Source organism: Juglans microcarpa x Juglans regia, chromosome 1D, assembly GCF_004785595.1.
Source record: "Juglans microcarpa x Juglans regia isolate MS1-56 chromosome 1D, Jm3101_v1.0, whole genome shotgun sequence".
Taxonomy (NCBI): Eukaryota; Viridiplantae; Streptophyta; class Magnoliopsida; order Fagales; family Juglandaceae; genus Juglans; species Juglans microcarpa x Juglans regia.
The window spans coordinates 49,574,964-49,595,342 of NC_054594.1; the positions used below are offsets into that span (position 1 = coordinate 49,574,964).

At 37.1% G+C, this 20,379-nt stretch overlaps 2 protein-coding genes across 3 annotated transcripts; one reads left to right on the forward strand and one right to left on the reverse strand.

Annotated features, from left to right (window-relative positions):
• Positions 1-4,090: 4,090 nt before the first annotated feature.
• LOC121251530 lies at positions 4,091-9,641 on the forward strand. Of its 2 annotated transcripts, none has more exons than XR_005938047.1 (7): positions 4,091-4,524; positions 4,650-4,752; positions 5,267-6,403; positions 6,731-6,793; positions 6,882-7,102; positions 7,485-7,668; positions 7,700-8,393. XR_005938047.1 is itself a non-coding variant. In XM_041150804.1 (7 exons), exons 2-7 carry the CDS (start codon positions 4,653-4,655, stop codon positions 9,388-9,390), a joined length of 1,749 nt encoding a protein of 582 aa, XP_041006738.1. In that variant the 5' UTR covers positions 4,092-4,524; positions 4,650-4,652; the 3' UTR covers positions 9,391-9,641. The 2 variants fall into 2 exon arrangements, 1 of the variants encoding a protein (XP_041006738.1); XM_041150804.1 differs by lacking the exon at positions 7,700-8,393 and adding an exon at positions 9,282-9,641 and having other exon boundaries at positions 4,092-4,524; positions 7,485-7,603.
• Positions 9,642-10,681: 1,040 nt separating this feature from the next.
• Positions 10,682-16,497, reverse strand: LOC121251544 (U-box domain-containing protein 62-like). The gene is given in 10 exon segments (XM_041150819.1): positions 10,682-11,088; positions 11,784-11,854; positions 11,947-12,042; positions 12,239-12,327; positions 12,948-13,005; positions 14,710-14,791; positions 15,410-15,537; positions 15,540-15,745; positions 15,851-16,198; positions 16,244-16,497. Coding segments are annotated over 10 exon segments (1,347 nt in total). The 5' UTR covers positions 16,389-16,497; the 3' UTR covers positions 10,682-10,964.
• Between the last annotated feature and the right edge of the window lie 3,882 nt (positions 16,498-20,379).

Below are 20,379 nucleotides of genomic sequence, written 5' to 3' on the forward strand. Positions count from 1 at the left end.
ATTATCCATTTTAAACAAAATAGTATAAGAGATTATACAATATTGCTATTGGGCTGCCTGAAACTTTCCACTCAGATGATCCGCTTGACGTGGACAATTGGTTTATTAAAAATAAATTATATTAAATCAAAAGGACATCTAAAAAAAGTAATGATATATTCATAATATTTTATATAATATATTATATAATAATATATTAAATGAAGAATATTTTTATAAAATATCTTATAAAAATAACATAATTTTATAAAAATATTCCTCATTTAACATATTTTTATATAATATATTATATAAAATATTATGAGTAAATCATTTTACATCTAAAAATATAAAAAGAATAAGAGTAAAACTCTAGATTCTTTTTACCTGTTTGTATTTGTATTTTCGAATTCTTTATAATAAAACACGTATCATCTATACCGTAAAAAATGATGGTGCCAGTGGCGGACCCACATTGAATTTAAGGGGCATGACTCTCCAAAACTTTTTGAAAAACACAAAATATCCCTTAGATTTTATACATAATTCTATAAATATAAAAAAAGATATTTCTAAAAAATTTATAATTTCTATAAGCTCTTTAAAATCTACTAAACTTTCAATATACTTAGAAATATCTCTCTCCAATTTTTTTTTCTTATAGTCCCAAAGTCTTGTTTAATTTCTATATATTATCTATTTTCAAGGATATTGCCTCTCCAAAATTAAAATTAAAACTAAGTTTAGGAGAAATAATTATAAACTTATTAATATGGATCCCACAATTTTTTGTTATATAATATTGGGTTTCTTAATATGAAATTCAAAATTAAAATATAAAAAAAATCATTTAAGGTCAATGATCTCTTTGAAAAATAGTTGAGAGATTTTATCCTCTAAATTTCATTGAGTAAGGAAAAAAATTATTTAAACTCATTTTAAAAAACCCCTTGATAGTTTATATGAAAAAAATAAATTCTAAATATTTCATTACAAAAATAATAATGGATGAATATTATTCCATGAATATTATCCTCATAAATCTAAAACTTATATTAAGTTGTGTTTTAAGAATTCTTTTATTTTATATTAGAGAAATGATGTTTGCAGTCTTAGAATGTGTAAGTTTTATTCACTTTATTTGAAAAAATAAGTAAATCTAAGACTCACATGAAAAATCAATTTTTAATGGTGAATCCTAATTTTTTTTTAAAGGTAATGCATAAAACTTGCATACCCTAAAACTGCAGTTAACATTACTTTTTACATAAATATATCACAATAGAAAAGTTAGCCCCCTCAACACAATTGCTAGTCCTGCCATTGAATAGTACCACGTTAAGAGGACACTCTATATGATAACTTTTAGATGAGAAAATAACATTTTTCATATTTCTTTCCTTTCTCAATAAAATCAATTGCAAGTTTGTAAGGTAGCAGGAAAATAGGCGGCGGAATTTTGAGGTAAACATCGTTTCTTTGGTGCATGCCATATACATACGAGCAGTGATTGCATTGCCACCGAATTACAATATATTTTCGATTCTTACTAATAATATTTAAAAGGAGAAGCAAATGGTATTAAAGTGACGTATTCATATCGTGTCAAGTTATGCATATTATATGATATATATCAACTTGAATACTATCCATTAAGCTTAACATATCAGATTTTCAAATCTTAACACGACTCATTAAAATAACAGGTCGTATTTTGTCAACCTGTTTCATGTATATAACCCGTTATGAATTAATGAAAAATATATCGACCCGCGTATCAACCTGTTTCAACATTTTTTTATGTAAATGGATTAAATTGACCCAAATAATTCACTTAATTTGATTAACATAATTTTACATAAAAGTTAAAATCACAATATCTTCAAAAAATATAAAACTAACTACATAAGTCCAAAATTACAATTCAAATAATAAAAACACCAAAATTACGATCTATAGGAAGTGTGGAAGATGGTCATGACTTGTGATAATTGATTCAACTGAGAACTGAGATAATGAGGGTCTAAAAGAGAGTTAGGAAATATGAAATAGGGTTAATGTATTTTTATTTTTATGTTAAAAACGATATAATTGAAATTTGAATAAAAAATTTAAGGGGTTAGAAACGGGTTAAGTGGGTTTTAAGTGGATTGACCCATTAGTGACCCGGTAATGAATCGGGTTTTAACGAGTCAACACGTTTTGATCCGAACGCATTAACATCAAATACAAACTCGCTAATTTCATATCGTGTTCGTATTGAGTTAACGAATCGTATCACATATTGTCACTCATAATTTAAATTGTCATCAAAATAAAAGCAAAACTTAAATTTAAAAATTAATTTAATCTATAGTTATAAACAAATTGTTTACGTGTTGTTGTTGTATCATTTTTCAAAGAGAGAAGTTTGGGCCGGACGGGTGTTAAATGTATTTTTGCACCAGCCAATAAGAGGGTGCCACGTAGACACTCCAGGAAAACTAATTTTGAATCTGCATACACCCGATCAGTCTTTTCATTTCCTGGTTTCCCCTTCCCCCATCCTCTGCTTCATTTCCTGCATCTTCTCTCCATCTCATGCCTGATCTACATAACGAACAAAAGTGGGTGCCGACATGCATATAGAAAAATTTGAACACGTAGCAGCACAAGCAACCGGCATGAGATGGTTGCTTTCGAACACGCAGCAGCCAAGACCACAAAAGTTTCTCCTGACTGCGTCATCCAAGCCATTGTAGAGCTTGGTTCAATCGTCGAAGGGCTTGTGGCGGGGCAAGTAATGGACCTTTGTAACGAGGGAACAGAGGTGAATTTGAGCGAGTTGGAGTACATTCATGTCCATAAAACAGCGAAGCTCCTGGAGGCTTCAGTTGTGTGTGAGGTGATAATGGCAGGTGGGAACGTGATTGAGATATAGAGGGTGAGGAATTATGCGAGGTGTGTAGGGCTGTTATTTCAGGTGGTGGATGATATTTTGGATGTAACAAAGTCGGAGGGGGAGCTGGGAAAGACAGCCGGGAAGGATTTGGCAAGCAACAAGGCTACATATCCTAAGCTAATGGGCATCGACAAGGCCAAAAAGTTTTCCCGCATACTGGCAGATCAAGCAATGCAAGAGTTTGCCTACTTCGTACCCACAAAAGCTGCCCCCTTGTGCTATTTAGCTGACTACATTGCCAATCGGAAGAATTAAGGGGGCCTACTTTCATGTCTGCTTTAGATTTTTATGTCACAAAACTGCAGGTTGCTCAAGCCTTACTACGTTGCCAACCATCTCATGTCGGCACTCACTTTGTTCTTCGTGTAGGATCGGGTGTAAGATGGAGAGAAAGAGGATGGAGAGAAGACGTAGGAAATGAAAGATGGAAGAGGGGGAAACAGGGAAAGCAGGAAATGTAAGAGCATTAACATTAGATTGACCATCACATTCTTTAAATTTGGACTAATATATAGCTTTTTAACTTTTAACTAATCATTCGAAGCTTGAAATTTATATTGGATTAGTCATCACACTCTCTATAATAAAAAATATTATTATTTTTTATTATTTATATATTTTTAATTAATTTATATTTTATTTTTATAATTTTCAATAACATCTAACAATTATATTCATTTTTATTTTCACAATTTAATAATCTATAATATAATAATTTCATATGTATATAAATGATAAAATCTCATATGAATAAAAATCTCATATCTATAATATAATAATATCAAAAAATACTTTTAGACTTGCTATATGAAAAGAAAAATAGATTTACTATAGTTTATAATTTGGCTGAAAACAATTTAGCTAATTCAATGTATAGTAAATATGAATGATATTTGTTAAATTTGAAGATGAAAAGACATTTAGCTAATTCAATACCATTACTCTAATAACTGATCGGGTGTATGTGGATTCAAAATTAGTCTTCCTAGAATGTGTACGTGGCATCCTATCATTGGTTGGTGTGAAAATATTTTAACACCCGTCCGGCACAAGCTTTTATCTTTTTCAAACTATACTAAAGAGCAAGAGAATGCATACGTGCGGCATGTGTGGGAAGTCCCTCCAAAACCCTCGTATTTGAATTTGAAAACGCGTCAACGTTGTTAATGCCTTAATGGTACTCAACATTTGATAGTCTTTATATGCGATGCGAGAACCTTGTAGCAAGACAGCCTTCCTATACCCAAAAGAGAGAACCTTGTTCCTTTGCCTTTGCAAAACTTGCACGCGCGATCCCCTCTCTCTGCAAATTCAAATCCTATGGTTTAGACTCAACTCTCAAAATCCCAAAGGAGATCTATTCTCCTACCGCTTAAAAACCCTAATAGACCAATTAAATTCTTTCAGTTCATGCTCGTACCCCAGTACAACAACGCCAAAGATTCACAGTTACTCTTTATTAATTTGACATTTCTTGTCAAATTCTCAGAGCCATGAGTTACATTTGTTGGTTCTGGTAAAAGGGTAAGCGCCATACATCTCATATCCAAAGATACAATGGAGGACCAACGCATTCGTTTTTGATACCCAGATCGGATTCAAAGGTTGGCTGCACTTCTCTTGGTTTCTTTTAAAAGCAACTTGTCCTTATCTATACATATTTCTATCCTCTAAATATTGTGTGTGTGTCTGGGTTTTTTTTTCTTTAAATTTATTTTTTTATTTTAAGATTATGGGTGAGAAGCGGAGTAGCGCTGGATTGGGAGATAAAGATGATTCTGCTCGTGGGCGGGTCAAAATGCGAGATCTTGATTCCGTGTGTCGGTCTGAAGGTGAGGTATTTTTTTTTTTATTGGTAATCTGAAGGCGAGGTATCATTAAAGCCTTTGAGTTTTATCGTTGCTGTTGGATGTTAAAGGAGAAACTGAGGTTTTGAATGGTTAGGATTGAGTATGGCGTGTAATTTTGATCGCGGTTGGTTCATTGACAATTTCCTCTGGCTCCATTTTTGGCTAATGCTTTATCGTTTTCTTTTCTTCTGATTATGCATTAATACGTCTTGTCATGGAGTCCTGATGAAGTACTCGTGCAACTAAGCATCATGTAACTACAATGAAGTTGAAATAAAAAACGAGAATAAATCGCAGATAATAATTTAGGCACCTCACAAGGGCTGCACACTTGGTCTGGTTTTTGAACGCATTATAATTTCTCAATGCATGTACCCTTCAATTTTTCTCTCTCAAACTTTGTGAAAGCTTCTTTTTTTCCCCTTTTAAGTAAAAACCTCCTATTTGAAACTGGTTTTAACTTCAATAGTTGTTAATGTCTACATTTATGGCACAGGAATCAATACCCATTATAAGAAATCATTGAAAAACAAAGAATCCAGTGATCAATTTCAATTGGGTGAAGAAGAGTTGTCTCAAGTTACCGAGGTGCCTGTAAGTTTGGATTTGGATGCTTCTCAAGCGGAGAAAACTGGAAGGAACTCATTTCCATTAGCAGTTAATCTTGCTCCTAGACCACTGGATCTCAATACTGAAGTTTGTGTTGCTGAAGATTCGGCCTGTGGTGATGGTCAGATATGTGCTGAGAATTCTAATCCACCGTCTTTGTACAGGAAGCGCGAGAGAGTGCACGATGGTAAATGCCTAACCTCAAGAGGCATTGGGTTCGATCTTAATGCAGAAGATGTCTCTAGTTCAGTGAGTCCGGAGACATCATGTTATCCTTCCAAAATTCATGGCCAGTTAAAGTCGAGAGATGTTTCTGAGTGTGAGAGTTCTTTGGGACCGTTGGGAGAGAGAGATCCAAAGCGACGTTGGGAGGAGATGAAGCAAAATGGTTTTCTCTCATCTTCTTACGGAGGCATACCAATGCCAAAGCAACGTATGAAGAAAAGTAAAAATGACATGATCAAGAAAAGGATGGAGCTTGCAAAGAGAGAACAAGTTGACAGGTTTACTAAGATTGCTGCGCCAAGTGGGCTGCTCAACGATTTGAACCCTGGGATTATAAACCACGTGAGAAACAGAAAACAGGTCCACTCAATTATAGAGGCCCTCGTAAGGTCTGAGCAACTCGAAAATGAAAACATTAGAAGCAAACAAACAGCTCATCAGAGAAGTGGCACTACAGAATCTGGCAACAGAATGGACCCAGAAAACATTAATGATTCAAGAATACATCCAGTCATTTCTCATAAAGATGGACATTTAAATGCTTTATCTGGGATCAGGCAGACAGGAGTATACACCATGCCAATGAATAAATATTCTCAGTCGATTGTAGAGGGTAAACGTGGACGTAATGAGCTAAGCATGGTAGAGACGGTGTGTGGTAAAAGTCATATCTCACACTTCACCCCTCTCAGTGATGATACTACACCAGAGCTTAAAGTGTCATCTTCATCTCAGGCATCTGAGAATGCTAGCTCCTCATCTAACGAGGATTCGGCAAACTTTGCCAGCACTGTAAAAGGTTATCATACTATTTCTTTGATTCCTTTTGCTTCTTTGGTTGCTTCAAATGTTTACTACCCTCTGTATTCCGTTTTCACACAATTTTATTGGAAAAAGGTAGAACGGTCAAGAAAAAAAACTTGTATGTTGTTGGGCGCATGGTAGTTGTCTGATGGAGGTAAGAGAATTTACATTCTTAGCACATTGTAGAAGAAGAAAATGGTGATAGTTGCGGAAGTAGGACTGAAGACAAGGTGATACATTCATAAATAAGCATCATTAAAATGGGTTTAATAGAACAACGAGAAAGAAAGAGAACCTGAGCTTATATGATTTTTTTTTTCAGCTGCCAGTGTTGCTTCCCAATGGTTGGAACTTCTTCATCAAGACATTCAAGGACGTCTTTCGGGTATGCTATTTCATTTACGTCATTTTGCGAGATTGTTGGCCGTTTTCCGCACATTTATTGGGTGATGTATGTTGTTCTGTACATGCAGCATTGCGACGTAGTAGGAAGAGAGTTCGAGCTGTAATTAGTACAGAGTTGCCATTTTTGATATCAAAAGAATTCTCATCTAGTCAGGTGAATACTCCTTATGTAATGAGAAATTCCATTGATGAATTTTCGAATAGTGCAACTGCAGACATGCATCGAGCAAGATGGAACACGCTCTTTGATCAGATGGATAAAGCTCTTTCTGATGAAGAGAAACAGCTTGTGAGTACATCAAAGAAATTTTTCTGTTGCACTTGCAATTTAAAGATATTCTGACTGTATGTGAAATGATGAAAATCCTGTCCTTATTTATGTGTGATGTAGACATGGTGCATATGCACTGCCAACAAACACGAGACACAAAACCTGACCAAAGTGATTCTTTTCCCCAATTAACGATAAGGAATACTTCACGATTTATTTTGCACTTGGGTGCGTGTGCCCCGTTAAGCGAAAATTAAAAACTAGATTTCTGGCTTATCAAGTGCTTATAATTCATCTGGACTTCGTGATAGACTAGAAACTTGTCTCGTTTATTACTTTAAAATTTCTCTGTAGAAGGTTCTATAAGGCTTGGAGTTATGGGATCGTTCATGAATTTCAGGAAAGTTGGTTGAACCAAGTAAAAGAAATGCAGCTGCATTGTGAACAGGGGCTGCAACATGTCAACTGGAATGCGGCATTTGGTCTAAAACAGTTGGGAACATCAGAAAATGACTCCAGGTAAAAACTTGTCTTAGTTGCTGCTGCCATCATCAACCTACTATAATCATGGATAAATCCTGGCGGTACATTTATACACCATATATTCTAGATCTTGTAAACAGGTTGTCATATTATTTATAATTACAGTCAATGTGTGCAACTGCCATGTGTTCTCTAAGAAAAGTAGCTGTTCTAATTCAGTTAGGTTACTTATTCTCATGAGCATTTTTGGGAACGAGGGAAAAGAGAAAGAGAATCCAGTCTACAAAAGATATTATCTGGGTTTGTAATGCATTTCTGTTCTGAAGTTAGAAAGGTGACAAACATAATATTCCTACATCAGTTGGAAGAAACATGCACCTTCAGATGGATCTGTAAATTTAGACTCAGCAAATTTTGTTTTCTGCCATTGCATAAATTATGAAGTTGCATTTCAGAGAGCAAGAGCGTGGCAATTGAGAAAAAATAGTTTTTGTTTTTTTGCCCGGAGAAAGAGTAGATGGTGCTTTACTTCCCTGTGAAAGCCAAGATTATGAGATCCACTTATTATCAGTTTACCTTCACATTGTTTCCTGCAAATTTCACTTTGAACCCCATGATTCCAGTGTTCAGTGGGATTTCAAATTTATTTTTTCACTGAAAACATGTTGAGTCACTAATTAAACCAAACCTAAGGAGTAAGAGTTCACCTTACGCTATGCCAGTCAAAATATGTTTCCAATTGGTGTTAAAAAGTGTAGTTATGGCTTTCTTGTTCTTATGCAATTTTTTGTTTTGCATAAGAGCTCCCTTCAAATATTATTACTCCAATTTGCCACCCTCTCTTCTATCTGATTTCGTTAATTTGTCTTAGCTTTTGAAAGGCCCTCAGGTAAAAGCATTGTTGAAATTCTTTAGTCAATTGCATTTTTTCTTTAGCTTCTATGAACAAGATCTCTTTATTGTTATCTCTAGTAACATTCTAGACAGGGTTTCCACATATTTGTCATCAGGATGCTTTAAGCTTTCTCTCTAGCAGGTTTTTCGTGCCTTCGATTGTTGTCCATGGACAGCATATTGGCATAATAGTGATTTGTGCATCTAGAAAGGTGTTAGTGCGTCAAGATGTAAATTATACTGTCAATGAATTAATTTACTGTATAGATGTGTGAGAATTATTAAAACTTTGTGCATGATCAACTCTTGCATTTTGACGTCCTTTTAGGTATAAGCTATGGTTTCATAAAGAAGTGCACATTTAGCAAAAATAGGGATTGATAAAACGAGGGAAATTAGGTATGCATCCCACTTGTGAATCATAGCTCCCGAGTCCTGGCAAAGTTGTGCCTCTTGGTACACTACTCCAGGCTACTAATTTTTTCTGAATGTCAACAAATTCCCTGCATTGGTTTCTCAAAGTTAATAAGTTTCGAGCATTCATGCATGTGGACCTCTCATGGAACCCACCCCGGTCTCGCGTAGATCCCCCATACAATTGCTTGCTCGTATCCTTCTATTATATGATTTCTAAGAACAAGCATTGGAGGAGATATGCCCCAGAGACCCCACTAACATACTAAACTTAATGCCCTGAGATCACAACAGTTGTGAGTGATTTTTTGCCAAGCAAAAAGGAAAAACAAATAAATAAAACAGGTGGATCTGGTTCGTGTCTGGTTGTGAAGATTACAATAATTAGTTTTCTTGTCCTTTGTAGATCAAGACAACTGGATAGCTCAGACAGGGAACTAGCTGTTATGGCTGCTGCAGCTTCCATTTACTCGACATCCAATTTCCTGTTGTCAGAGAATGTATCCTGTTTCTGATTTTAACTAGTCCCTTCTCCCCGGTCTAATTATATTGACTGGCCTTGATAAACCTCCATGTGCATTTAAGTAGTGATTGGGGCACTCAATGGAAGGTTCTGCTGAGTTATTAACCTGTAACGTTATAAGCGGACATCCTTTTTTTTTTTTTTTTTTTTTTAATCTTTTTGGACAGACTACTTACTTGCTATACCTTATGTATCTGATACTTGTTTGAACTCTTAATTGATGAATTAAAACGGTTGTGAGAATATTTTTTTCTCCCTCGGTTCTAGACATAGGACAGCCGTGAGTTGGTGAATCTCGGGTTTTTGATGCCCTTTCTATTGGCAATCTATTTGTATTGTAAATTCCTCTTCATGATAATGGGTTTCTGTTACGAGGATTTCACTTGATTCTCGGCCCTTGCTAGCTTTTTATCAGTTTGTTTGGTGGCAAACGTTTTAATTCATCATTGCAGAGTGTTCCTGAAAAATATGCTGGAAAACAAAAATATCGGTCCTTGACTCTAGGACTAGGTGGCAAACAACCATCTTATCAAAGCTCAAGGTACTTATGTTGACGATGACATTGTGTTACATGTAGGCTCCATGTCACCCCGTGCAGCAAATTTGAGCTCTTCAAAGTAGCTGTCGCCAAAATAATAACTTGAGCGAGGAAATCCTTGGCAAATCGAATAGACCACATTAAAATCTGTGGGATAACACTATCGGCAGCCAACAGTCTTGCAAACAATCAGAAGGAGAGATTCCTTTGATGCATGGTTCCTAGTTGAATTTTATGTCCTTTTCATGGTCATTAATGCAAATGATCGAACAGGTAACTTGCCAATCTTCTTAAACTCTTTAAAGCGTAAAGTTATTTAGGGGGAAATACCCCCCCGGATTCATTCGGCCAGCTGACTAAGTAGACCTTTTAGGATTGTGTTCAAATAGGTTGTCCCTAGTCAGGTACGGTCCCTCCGTCCAAAGTCTTCAATCTCTCCTTTATTGAAGTCTTGGACCCGACTAGTAACTCTACGCCGGGTAAAAATTGTGTGTTTGGTGAAAGCAAATCTTATTTTAGTGGGGAGAGAGAGAGAGAGAGAGAGAGTGTGTGTATGTGCGAGCACGCAGACCAACAAACTCAAGCAGCACTGGATATTATAACAAATAAGAAATCGATTCCACAACATTCATTTTCCTTTCAAAGACAGGCTTTGCCGCTTTTACTTAAATACAGAGACAACAGTTCACATTAGTAAAAAGCGAAGATGACTATTGGATACTATAAAAAGATTCCATAACATTCATTTTCCTTTCAAAGACGGGCTTGGCTTAATTAAATATAGAGACATCTGTTCGCATGAGTAAAGCGAAGATGACCATTACATATTGTGTTCCCACCTCAACTCTCATTCGGGTTTTCTCCAACCAGCAATGACAAGGCACCCTAACTTACAAGGCCAAAATATCACGAGTCGCTTGTAAACAAACAAGAACCCACTTCCAGGATAGAGTGAAATTATTTCAAAGTCGCATATTAGTAAAACCATGTTATACAGTCCAACTTTGGCCATTTGGCATGCTGCAGTTCTAGAGCCAGTTTGGTGCCATCTTGCTTGGCATTGACTTCGAGGATGCATCATCTGAAACCTTGGCAAGTGAACGATACTGCAATTTTACACTCTCTGCATTGTCCAATGTCTTCACAACATACCTATGGATGAGTTTTGCATCAGCAATAAAAGGAAACTAGTCTCTGTATTTTTTTATCCCAACAAAGAAATACAACACAAGCAGTCTTCTAGTAAGGACACTTTGTCCCGCTCTTGTTTCTATCTTAGAATATATCAATCAAATGACATTAATGATGCATCTTTGCCTGTTTCACTAAAGCCTTTATGATCAAAGCTACTGAATGTACCGAGGATTCCTTGACAGGTAAAAAGAAGGATATCCAAAGTAATGAAAGATATCATATCGAAGAGTCTATTAATCTGAACCAAATTATCTCAAACATTAAAATGCCTATAGCACATCAGTCAAAGCCTCAAGTGGTTCTAACTAGAACTGCTGTGATACCAACTCAACATTCTTCCTGCTTTCCAAGAATGCATTATAAGAGTATGTATCAGCTTAATAGTGACCAGTCCAAGTAAATAATGAAGAATCAAACTCACAGCTGAGCAATGTATCAATCCCAACTACTTGAGGTCAATACATGATTCTTTCCTGTTATATGGCTCTATATAGAGCTGTAACAACCCCCCCACCCCCCCCCCCCCCTCCGTTTCAAATCCTTGGCATTAAGATTCATACAAATGTTGCACCAACATATATATTTTAACTAATATTTCAAGCCCTAAAAAACGCAACGAAGGAAAGTGAAAGAGAAGTAGAAAAACGCCTAACCATCCATTCAAGCATTGTGTTGTTACAATAGCCTCACGTCCAACAAACCGCATCGGCGTCCTCTTGTTCCCCTGATCCATCTTACCTCCAATTATTAGTTTCACGAAATTATTGAACAAGAATTACAGAAAAGCTTCATCCTTTTCTTTTCATAAGAAATCACCTTTATGATGACCCTGTCTGTCACTGCAAATGGAAACTGAACACCTCTACCCCTTGGAGTATCCATGAGAGTTGAATCACCATAACCACCCTTGTCCTACAATAAATAAAGAAATAACACAGGCTTGAAAGGATATTTCAAATTGTAAGTGGCCAGGCCGTACACACACACACACACTCTCCCTCCCTCTCTCTCTCTCTCTCTCTCTCTCTCTCAAAATCACACATACACTATCACTAATGTCTTCAAGAAGCATGGGATGTTACAAAGCTTGAGGCTTAAAAAGACTAACCTGGTCAAACCTTTCTCTTCTTCTTTTCGATGAGCGATAAAACTGCAATTCTTCTTCCCGAAGGAATGCCTGCACAGCAGCTCGCAGAGCTGAACATGTAAAGCCAATGGAAACAAAGGAATAAAATAATCAGAAAAGGAAAGATACTAGCACTCAGAACTTGGCTAAAAATATTGTTCTTTTTATATCCTAGGTTTGAGCTGTAACTGTTACTGCTCCAAATCTCCATTTTTTTACCCTACAAACAGTAAGCCTGTCAATATCCAATTCATTAGGAAATAGTGGCCTCCTGAGTTTGGAATCCTCTTTTCCTTCCTCTTCAGTTCATCATACATCATCTTCTGTCATATTTCATATTACATTGTAAATTCCAGAAACATCAAGCACCTCTCCTCTGGAGGTTCTAGCAGCAAGTCCAGACATCTAAAAATGACATCTACAACAAAATTTTCACGTTGTACCACGACAAAGATAGTTGTTCTTGTTGGGCAGATAAAGGTGTCCAGCATGATAGCCTTGGAAGCATGAAACAGATGTTGCCCTTGCATTTAAGTCAGACATGCATAATTAAGTCCCAACAGCAAGAAAAATGCTCTGTTTGAGGGTTTGTAACAATGCTCAAGTTCACACACAAGACAAATAGCTACAGATGACTAAAAAATCTTAAGAAATAGATTGTGTAATCTTCTATGACGGAATTTATACTCACAAAGATTTGGAGCTATTGAGTCTCCTGAAATTGACTGAGAACAAGTGGAGCAAGCCTTCTGAAGATTCATCATAAGAAATAATCAAAATACTATTTGATAACCATAACTAGAAGAAATGGTCCTTAATACTTATGAAAAAAAATCCAAATCAAGGTACTAGTTGCCCAAATTTTTTTTATTTTATTTTTATTTTTATTTTTTATAAGAAAGAAGAAAATTTTATAAATACGAACGAAATAGGCGAAGCCCATGTACACAAGACGTATACAAAAGAAAACACCTAAACACATTCTAGAAAACAGAAAATGACAACAAAAAGTCGCGAGTGGAAGCTCCATTAAGCTCTAAAGCAGAAACCATTGCAGTAAAGAGTACACAAAAAAATTCCAGATTTCCACAAAGGTGTGCTCCTTATCATTAAAACACCTCTCGATCCTTTCCAACCAAATGCACCACATAAGACACAAAGGAACCATCTTCCACACTGCAACCACTTGGGAGCTACCATATAACCCATTCCAACACGCAAGAAGATCCACCACTCTCAAAGGCATCACCCAAGCCAACCCAACTCTACTAAAAACTCCATCCCACGAGGCCTTAGCGACCTCACAATGCAACAGTAAGTGATCCACTGATTTCCCATGCTTCTTGCACATGAAACACCACTCCATAACAATAAGGCCACGCTTCCTCAAATTATCCATCATCAAAAGGCTCCCTAGTGAGGCTGCCTATAAAAAAAAAAGCGACTTTGGAAGGCACGTGAGTCTTCCAAATGCACTTCCAAGGAAAAGAGGGGCTATGCAGAACAGTCAACACCTTATAATATGAACAAACCAAGAACTTTTTACTTCCCATAGGCTTCCACAGCATCTTATCTCTCTCAATACCCCTTATTCCCAGGGAATATAAGAAACAGAAAAAATCTGATACATCATCAAGTTCCCCACACCATAAGCCCCCCTAACCTCCTTAGAGCACCAACCCCCCAGTTACACCCATATTTTCGATCAATCACCTCCCTCCATAATGACTCCCCTTCCAATTGATATCTCCACAACTATTTCTCCAACAAAGCCTTATTGAACAATTGCAAATTACGAACCCCTAAAATTAATTACCCACAAAAATAAAGTATGAAACAGCAAACAAAAAAGGATGTTTGAACATCACATATACCGAAGATGAAGCAGTTATCTTTTTTTTCTTTTTTGATGTGGAATCTCACCAAGGTAGACTCACCCCGGGGAATAAACCCCAAATATACGGCCCCACCAACCAGTACCATGTACCAAGTAACCCTAGGAAACTCCTAGCGCAGATTGAACCACAGATATCCGAGCTTACAGCTCATCCCAAGTCCGCCCTTTGACCACTAGCCTGTACTTTGATGGGTAGAAGATGAAGATATTTACTGCTTTTTCACCATAAGAAAAAGTACCCAGGAAACATGGCTTGAAGTGGTCAAGATGCAAAGTGGATAAATGATTGGATAATAAAATAAGCCAACCTTGCACAGTATCATAGTATGCTCGGAGGAAGTAATATGCATTTTCTCACGTGTAGATCTCTCAGCTCAATGATTTTGCAAGCAAATAAACGATTAATGAAACACTAACATGATGTGCAGTCACACTCAAATGAATTTCAGAGCCAAAACTACCGTTCAGGTGAATTTTAATTAATGCCAGAAATTATGTAAACTTTCAATAATGTTATAGAAATGATAATTCCAAAAGGAATTTTCTAAGGACTCACCGTTCTGGTAACATGCTGCATTCCACCACCACCAAAGGAATGTCCACAAGGTAATATCATTGCATCATCCATTAGAGCTCCTCTGATTGTGAAAAAGTAAGTTTGAAGTATCAGTTACAATTACTATCCTTTACAGGTCACTTCAAAACTGGGCAAAAGATATGTTGACGAAAAAAGAAAAAGAAAAACGCATGCACACTCTCACACACAGGGACATAGCTCAATTCAAATGCGCATAGAATTTAGCCATGTGCCTACCATTACACTTTTGAGCATACGATGACAATAATTTAATCTCTGGGAATAGTTTTGAGTACCCAATTGAACATGCCTCAATAGATGATTGATACACCAGTGTTCAACACCAGCTACCACCAAAATAATCTCTTGTTTAAAATCATACATAATGGCATTTCCTATGGATGAGCGCAAAATAACATTTACAAAAGATTTTTCCATATGAAGATAATTTAGCTTGATTGTCAAGTCACAAAGAAAGCCAACATCTCTAGGCGTGAGCCACATTAACTGATGGTTAAGCAGTACCTTAAGTCAAGAATCATGAATGCCATTGCTCCACCACATTCATAAACACTAATCGAATATCAGCTAAAACTGACATTCCAGAAAATAGCCTATAAGATAAAATATAGAGAAGCACCAAAAAGCAGCACATGATCGCTCAAACAAACGAGCTTACGTTATGGGATCGGAGAGGATTTCCCTTAGAGACTCTCCGGAATCGGTTGAAATGAAAACATCCTTTCTCCCACTAAACCCGCCACTGTTGTCCACAACTACAACTGTGTCCTTGTGCCCAGAAGCAGAAGCAGCAACAGCAGTAGACCCTCCGTAGCCTGCAAATACTGAGAGTAATACAACTCCCCATGATCAGGTTCCGCAATCGTTACCGCATCCTGGTAACCCCCGAGCCTGAGGCTTCCCAACTGATGGTGATGATCCTCGCTCGTTGCGTCATTAGCCGACTGACTCACGCTCCCGTCCTTCAACAACACCGCTCTACTACTAGTCGACCCTACTAGGAAACCCAAATTACAGTCTGAAAATAAATCCGACAAAAAAAGAAAAAGAAAGGTTCCAAATTTGGAAAGAAAAAGATTGAATTTCCGAGAAATATTACCAAAAGTGGAATGGTGGTTCTTGGCTTTCCCATTTTCCATCTTGTCCGTTCCACCATGCACACTGCCACGGCCATTGGAGGTATTCCAATGGATATTTCTATCGATATTGTTGCCAGTGCTGTTGTTGTTGGTGCCGCTTTCTTCATGACCACCGACAAGTCTTTCAACTTCAACGTTGCCATCTTCTTCGTCTTCGTCTTCGTCTTCGACATCTTCGTCGGATTCGTCGGTGCTGGGCGTGGTGGCGGTGCCATTGGCATTCCAGTCGCTGCGGCGGAAGTGGGCACCTTGGTTAGGCGAAAAGAAAAGCTTGTCGTCGACGAAGCCGGTGAGGTTTTGTGTCTTGAGGTCCGGGTGATCGGGGAGGCGGCGCTGGGTGGCGGAGCAATTGAAGCGCAAGGGCAAAGCTTCGTCTTGGAAGACCAGGTGGTGAGGGTGGGAGGGGCCCATCCCTATATCTTCAGAGGACATTTGCGATGAAATTGTAATGAAATACCGTTTGTTGATTTGGGGAATTGGAAATGGAAATATGGGCATTTGCGAAGGTAAAGGCTCCGGCTCCTCCTCCTCCTCCTGCGGTTTTTACATTTTGCATCATGCGGGCGGGATTTGATCGTATCTTACATTTTATTCCTTTGATTACATTTTTTTTTTTCCCTTTCTTTCCGGCAAGGGTTTTTTTTTTTTTTTTCCCCTCCTTCCTTCCTTCCTTCTAATCAAGCATGCATACTATATATAAAAAAGAAAAACAATAAGGTTTAGGAAGGATCCTTCCCACTATCAATATATAAAATATTAGAAGGAATATTTGCTACTGGTACACTGCCAAAAACTGAGTTGGTAGCTGCTCATTGCACCACTGAGTGCACGAATCGATTTTGACATTGATCAATTTTTTTAAAGCACCAGTTATTTTATGAGCTTCCAAGATATTTGCAATATCTTCAGTGATGGGGTGATTTGCTAGTTTGTTAAAACTCCATGGATCGAGGATATCACCAGTTGTGCATCTCCTTCTAATAATGTTGACAGTAATTTTTGATGTTCAGCCATTTTTATGGCTAGCTTTGCTACTAAAGCTTACGTGATCACTGGGATTGTGGTAATGTTTTCTTCTGTCCAGATCTCGATAGCTTGCCCATCTGAATTTCTAATGACTGCTGAGGCTACAGTAAATGTGCTTCTTACTACAGCATCAAAGGAGATGCTAATTTGACCGGTGGTGGGATTTTGCCATTTCAAGTCTCTTTTTGACAAAGATTTTTCTTCCTAAGCATGTAGATATTCTTGATAAGAGTGATTCAGTTGCTCCTTTGCATTGTGGAGGGAAAGACTAGCTTTGTTGTGGGCTATATCATTTCTTAGGCGCCAGATAAAATCCAAAATCAAAGTAGCAAAGATTTAGAAATGATGAACTTTAAGAGGAGTAAGGCCTAATTTTGACATTGGATGTATGATGAAAAGTAGCCAATCCTTCATAGAAGATATGGCCAAAGAGGAGAAATTTAGTGGCCAAGTACTTTGATTCCAGAGTATTCTCGTGATTGGACACTCAATAAAAAGGTGGAGTAGAGTTTCTTCTTGCTCTTTACACAGAGGGCAGCTGAGAGAAATATTTGGGATGAAACTTCTAATACGATTTTTTGTTGGCAAAATACCCCAAACAATTTTCCAGAGGAGGAGCTTGTGGCGATCATAGATTTTTAGCTTCCAAATTTTCTCTATTAGGAATCCGGAGAGATTTTCCCGAAAAGAACTACCAATATTTGCAGCCAGATGATAAGCAGTTTTAATAGAGAAATTTCCATTTTGATTTTGGGTCCAGATCATGCTATCCATTCTTTGATTGGAAAAAGGCAAGATGATTTTTTGAATTTTCATTATGCTATCAAACTGGAACAAAGTGCGCAATTTTTGAAGATCCCATGTGAAGAAACCAAAAGCTTGGATAATCAAATCAGAAACTTTGAGCATTGGTGAAAGATTAGTGATAAGGTTCAGAGGCTTTGGTTTGAAATTTTCTAAGGTTGGTATCCATGGGTCTAACCAGGCTTTCACTGATGAACCATTAGAAATCTGGAAGCACATACCTTTTTCAAGTAGAGGTCTTGTCTTTAGAAAATCTTTCCAGAAGCTTGCGTCTGCCACTTTTTCCGTTGCTTGTCAAAAAGAAGTAGATAATAGGTATTTCTTTGTTAGTAGCTTATGCCACATGTTGGTAGTTGTACGGCTCATTTCCCATCCCGTTTTTTATAGCAAAGCTAAATTTATATCTTCCATTAGTTGAAGACCCAGACCTTCTTCTTTTTTTGGTTGGCATATGGATTTCCAAGATTTTAGACATAGCTTGCGCTTTTGATCCTTTGTCATTCCCCACCAAAAGTTTTTGAAACTGGTGTTTATAGACTTGCAGACTGATTTTGGAAACATGTGTGTCATTTGATATGTAGGAATTGAGCTTGCTACTGATCTGAGAAGCATTGTTTTACCTGCTTGTGATAACAATTTGGATCTCCATCCTTCAAGCTTTTTATCTATTCTTTCCAGCAGTTCTTTATATTCTTTCTTCTTAGATCTATCAAAAGTAGTTGGGATTCCCAAGTATTTCATTTTGGCTATTGATTCTTTGAAAGGCATCAGGTTCTGGATTAACCTTTTTGCTGCTTGGTCTGTATTTCTAGTAAAGAAGATTGAGGATTTGCTTTGGTTTATTTTTTGACCTGACTAACTTTGGTATTTTTCTAGATTTTCGTTGATGGCAAGGACTGTTCTCTCCTTTGCTTGTCCAAATATAATTAGATCGTCTGCAAAAAGAAGGTGAGAGATTGGGGGCAATTCCGACCTATTTTAACACCTTCTATTTGCCTGCCAGCTTTCGATCTTGCGATTAATCTTGAGAGCACCTCCGTGCATAGGATAAAAAGGAAATGTGAGATGGTGTCACCTTGTCTTAGTCCTCTTTGTGACTTGAAAAAACCTTTTGGGGTTCCGTTGATGATGATGGAGAAAGAGGCTGTCGTTATGCATTCTCTGATCAAATTTATCCATACTCTGTTGTATCCCAGTGCTTTCATAATCTCAAAAAGAAACTCCCATTCAATAAAATCAAAGGCTTTTTCCATATCTAACTTGATCGCCATTTGACCTTTTTTCCTTTTTGATTTCTTTAGATAGTGGAACATCTCATGGGCAATAATGAAATTTTCTTTGATGTTTCGGCCTGGAACAAAGGCTATCTGAAAGGGAGAAATAATTTTTGGGAGGGTCTTTTTTAGGCAGTTTACCAAAATTTTTGTAATAGTTTTATAAATGATATTTGTTAAACTGATTGGCCGAAAATTTTGGGGATAGCATGGGTTTGCTATTTTTGGGATGAGAGCTATGTTGGTGTGGTTCATCTGTTTTAGCAATTTCCCACTCCTGAAAAAATTTTGGACAACTGCTATGACCTCCTTTTTTATGATATTCCAGTAATGCTTATAGAAAAGGGTTGTCATTCCATCTAGGCCTGAGGCTTTATGGTTTAGAATTTGTTTTAAAGCTCCATAGATTTCATCCTCAAGAGGTAAAGCAGTAAGGAAATCATTTTCCTGATCTGAGATTTGCTTTTCAAAAAGATTTTTCAGGTTTTCCGGGATGACAGGACTAGTAGAGGCATAAATAGACCTAAAATAATTAATAAAAGAAGATTCAATGATATTCTGGTCCATTGTCCAGTTACCTGGGCTTAGTCTGATGGAGTCAATCTCATTGCTTCTTCTTCTGATTGTAGTTGAAAGATGATAGAATTTTGTATTCAGATCGGAAGTTGTGAGCCAATTGATTCTTGACTTCTGGCGCCACAGTGTTTCTTTGTGCTTTAGTTGCTCTTAAAGATTGAATTGAATTTGCTTTTCTTCGTTGAGGCTCCATTGGTTTGGTGGACTGCATTGGATTTGGTTTAGTTCCATTTTTAATTGTTGTATGTTTTCTTGAATTTTTTTTGAAATGGACTTTGTTCCAAAGCTTGAGAGCTTCCTTTGTTGCCTTTATTTTACTGCAGAGTATATAGGATGGGTTCCCACTGAAATGCTTACTCCAAACTTCCTTTATAATCAAAAGACTGAGCAGCTCTCGAGTCCAAAATTCTTCAAATTTAAAAGATGAAGCCCTTTTTTGCCTTTTTGTTGTACTTAGAAGAAGGGGTGATGATCCGATACCGAGGGAATCAGGTGTTGAATCATGGCGTCAGGAAAGAGCAATCGCCACTGGTTGCTTGCTATGCCGCGGTCCAATCTTTCTCTAATCAGTGCTTTGCCATGGCGGTTGTTAGTCCAAGTGAAAGAAGGCCCCGAGAAACCAATATCAATTAAACCATGCGATTCCATCAAAAATTTTAATCCCCCTACCGATGAAGACGCTACTGGACGACCCCCAAATTTATCAGTTTGGGTCAAAAGGTCATTGAAATCACTAATGCATAACCATGGCCTTGGAAATGACTTGTGAATTGAGTCCAAATGTGTCCAAAAATTTGCTTTACGTTGCC

What these genes read in the sequence shown, in the direction of transcription:
- LOC121251530 (XM_041150804.1), top strand. Translation starts at nt 4,653, where the DNA reads ATGGGTGAGAAGCGGAGTAGCGCTGGATTGGGAGATAAAGATGATTCT. An exon ending in TTCCGTGTGTCGGTCTGAAG is followed by an intron (nt 4,753 to 5,266) that starts GTGAGGTATTTT and finishes TTTATGGCACAG; the next exon opens with GAATCAATACCCATTATAAG. An exon ending in CTGATGAAGAGAAACAGCTT is followed by an intron (nt 7,103 to 7,484) that starts GTGAGTACATCA and finishes CATGAATTTCAG; the next exon opens with GAAAGTTGGTTGAACCAAGT.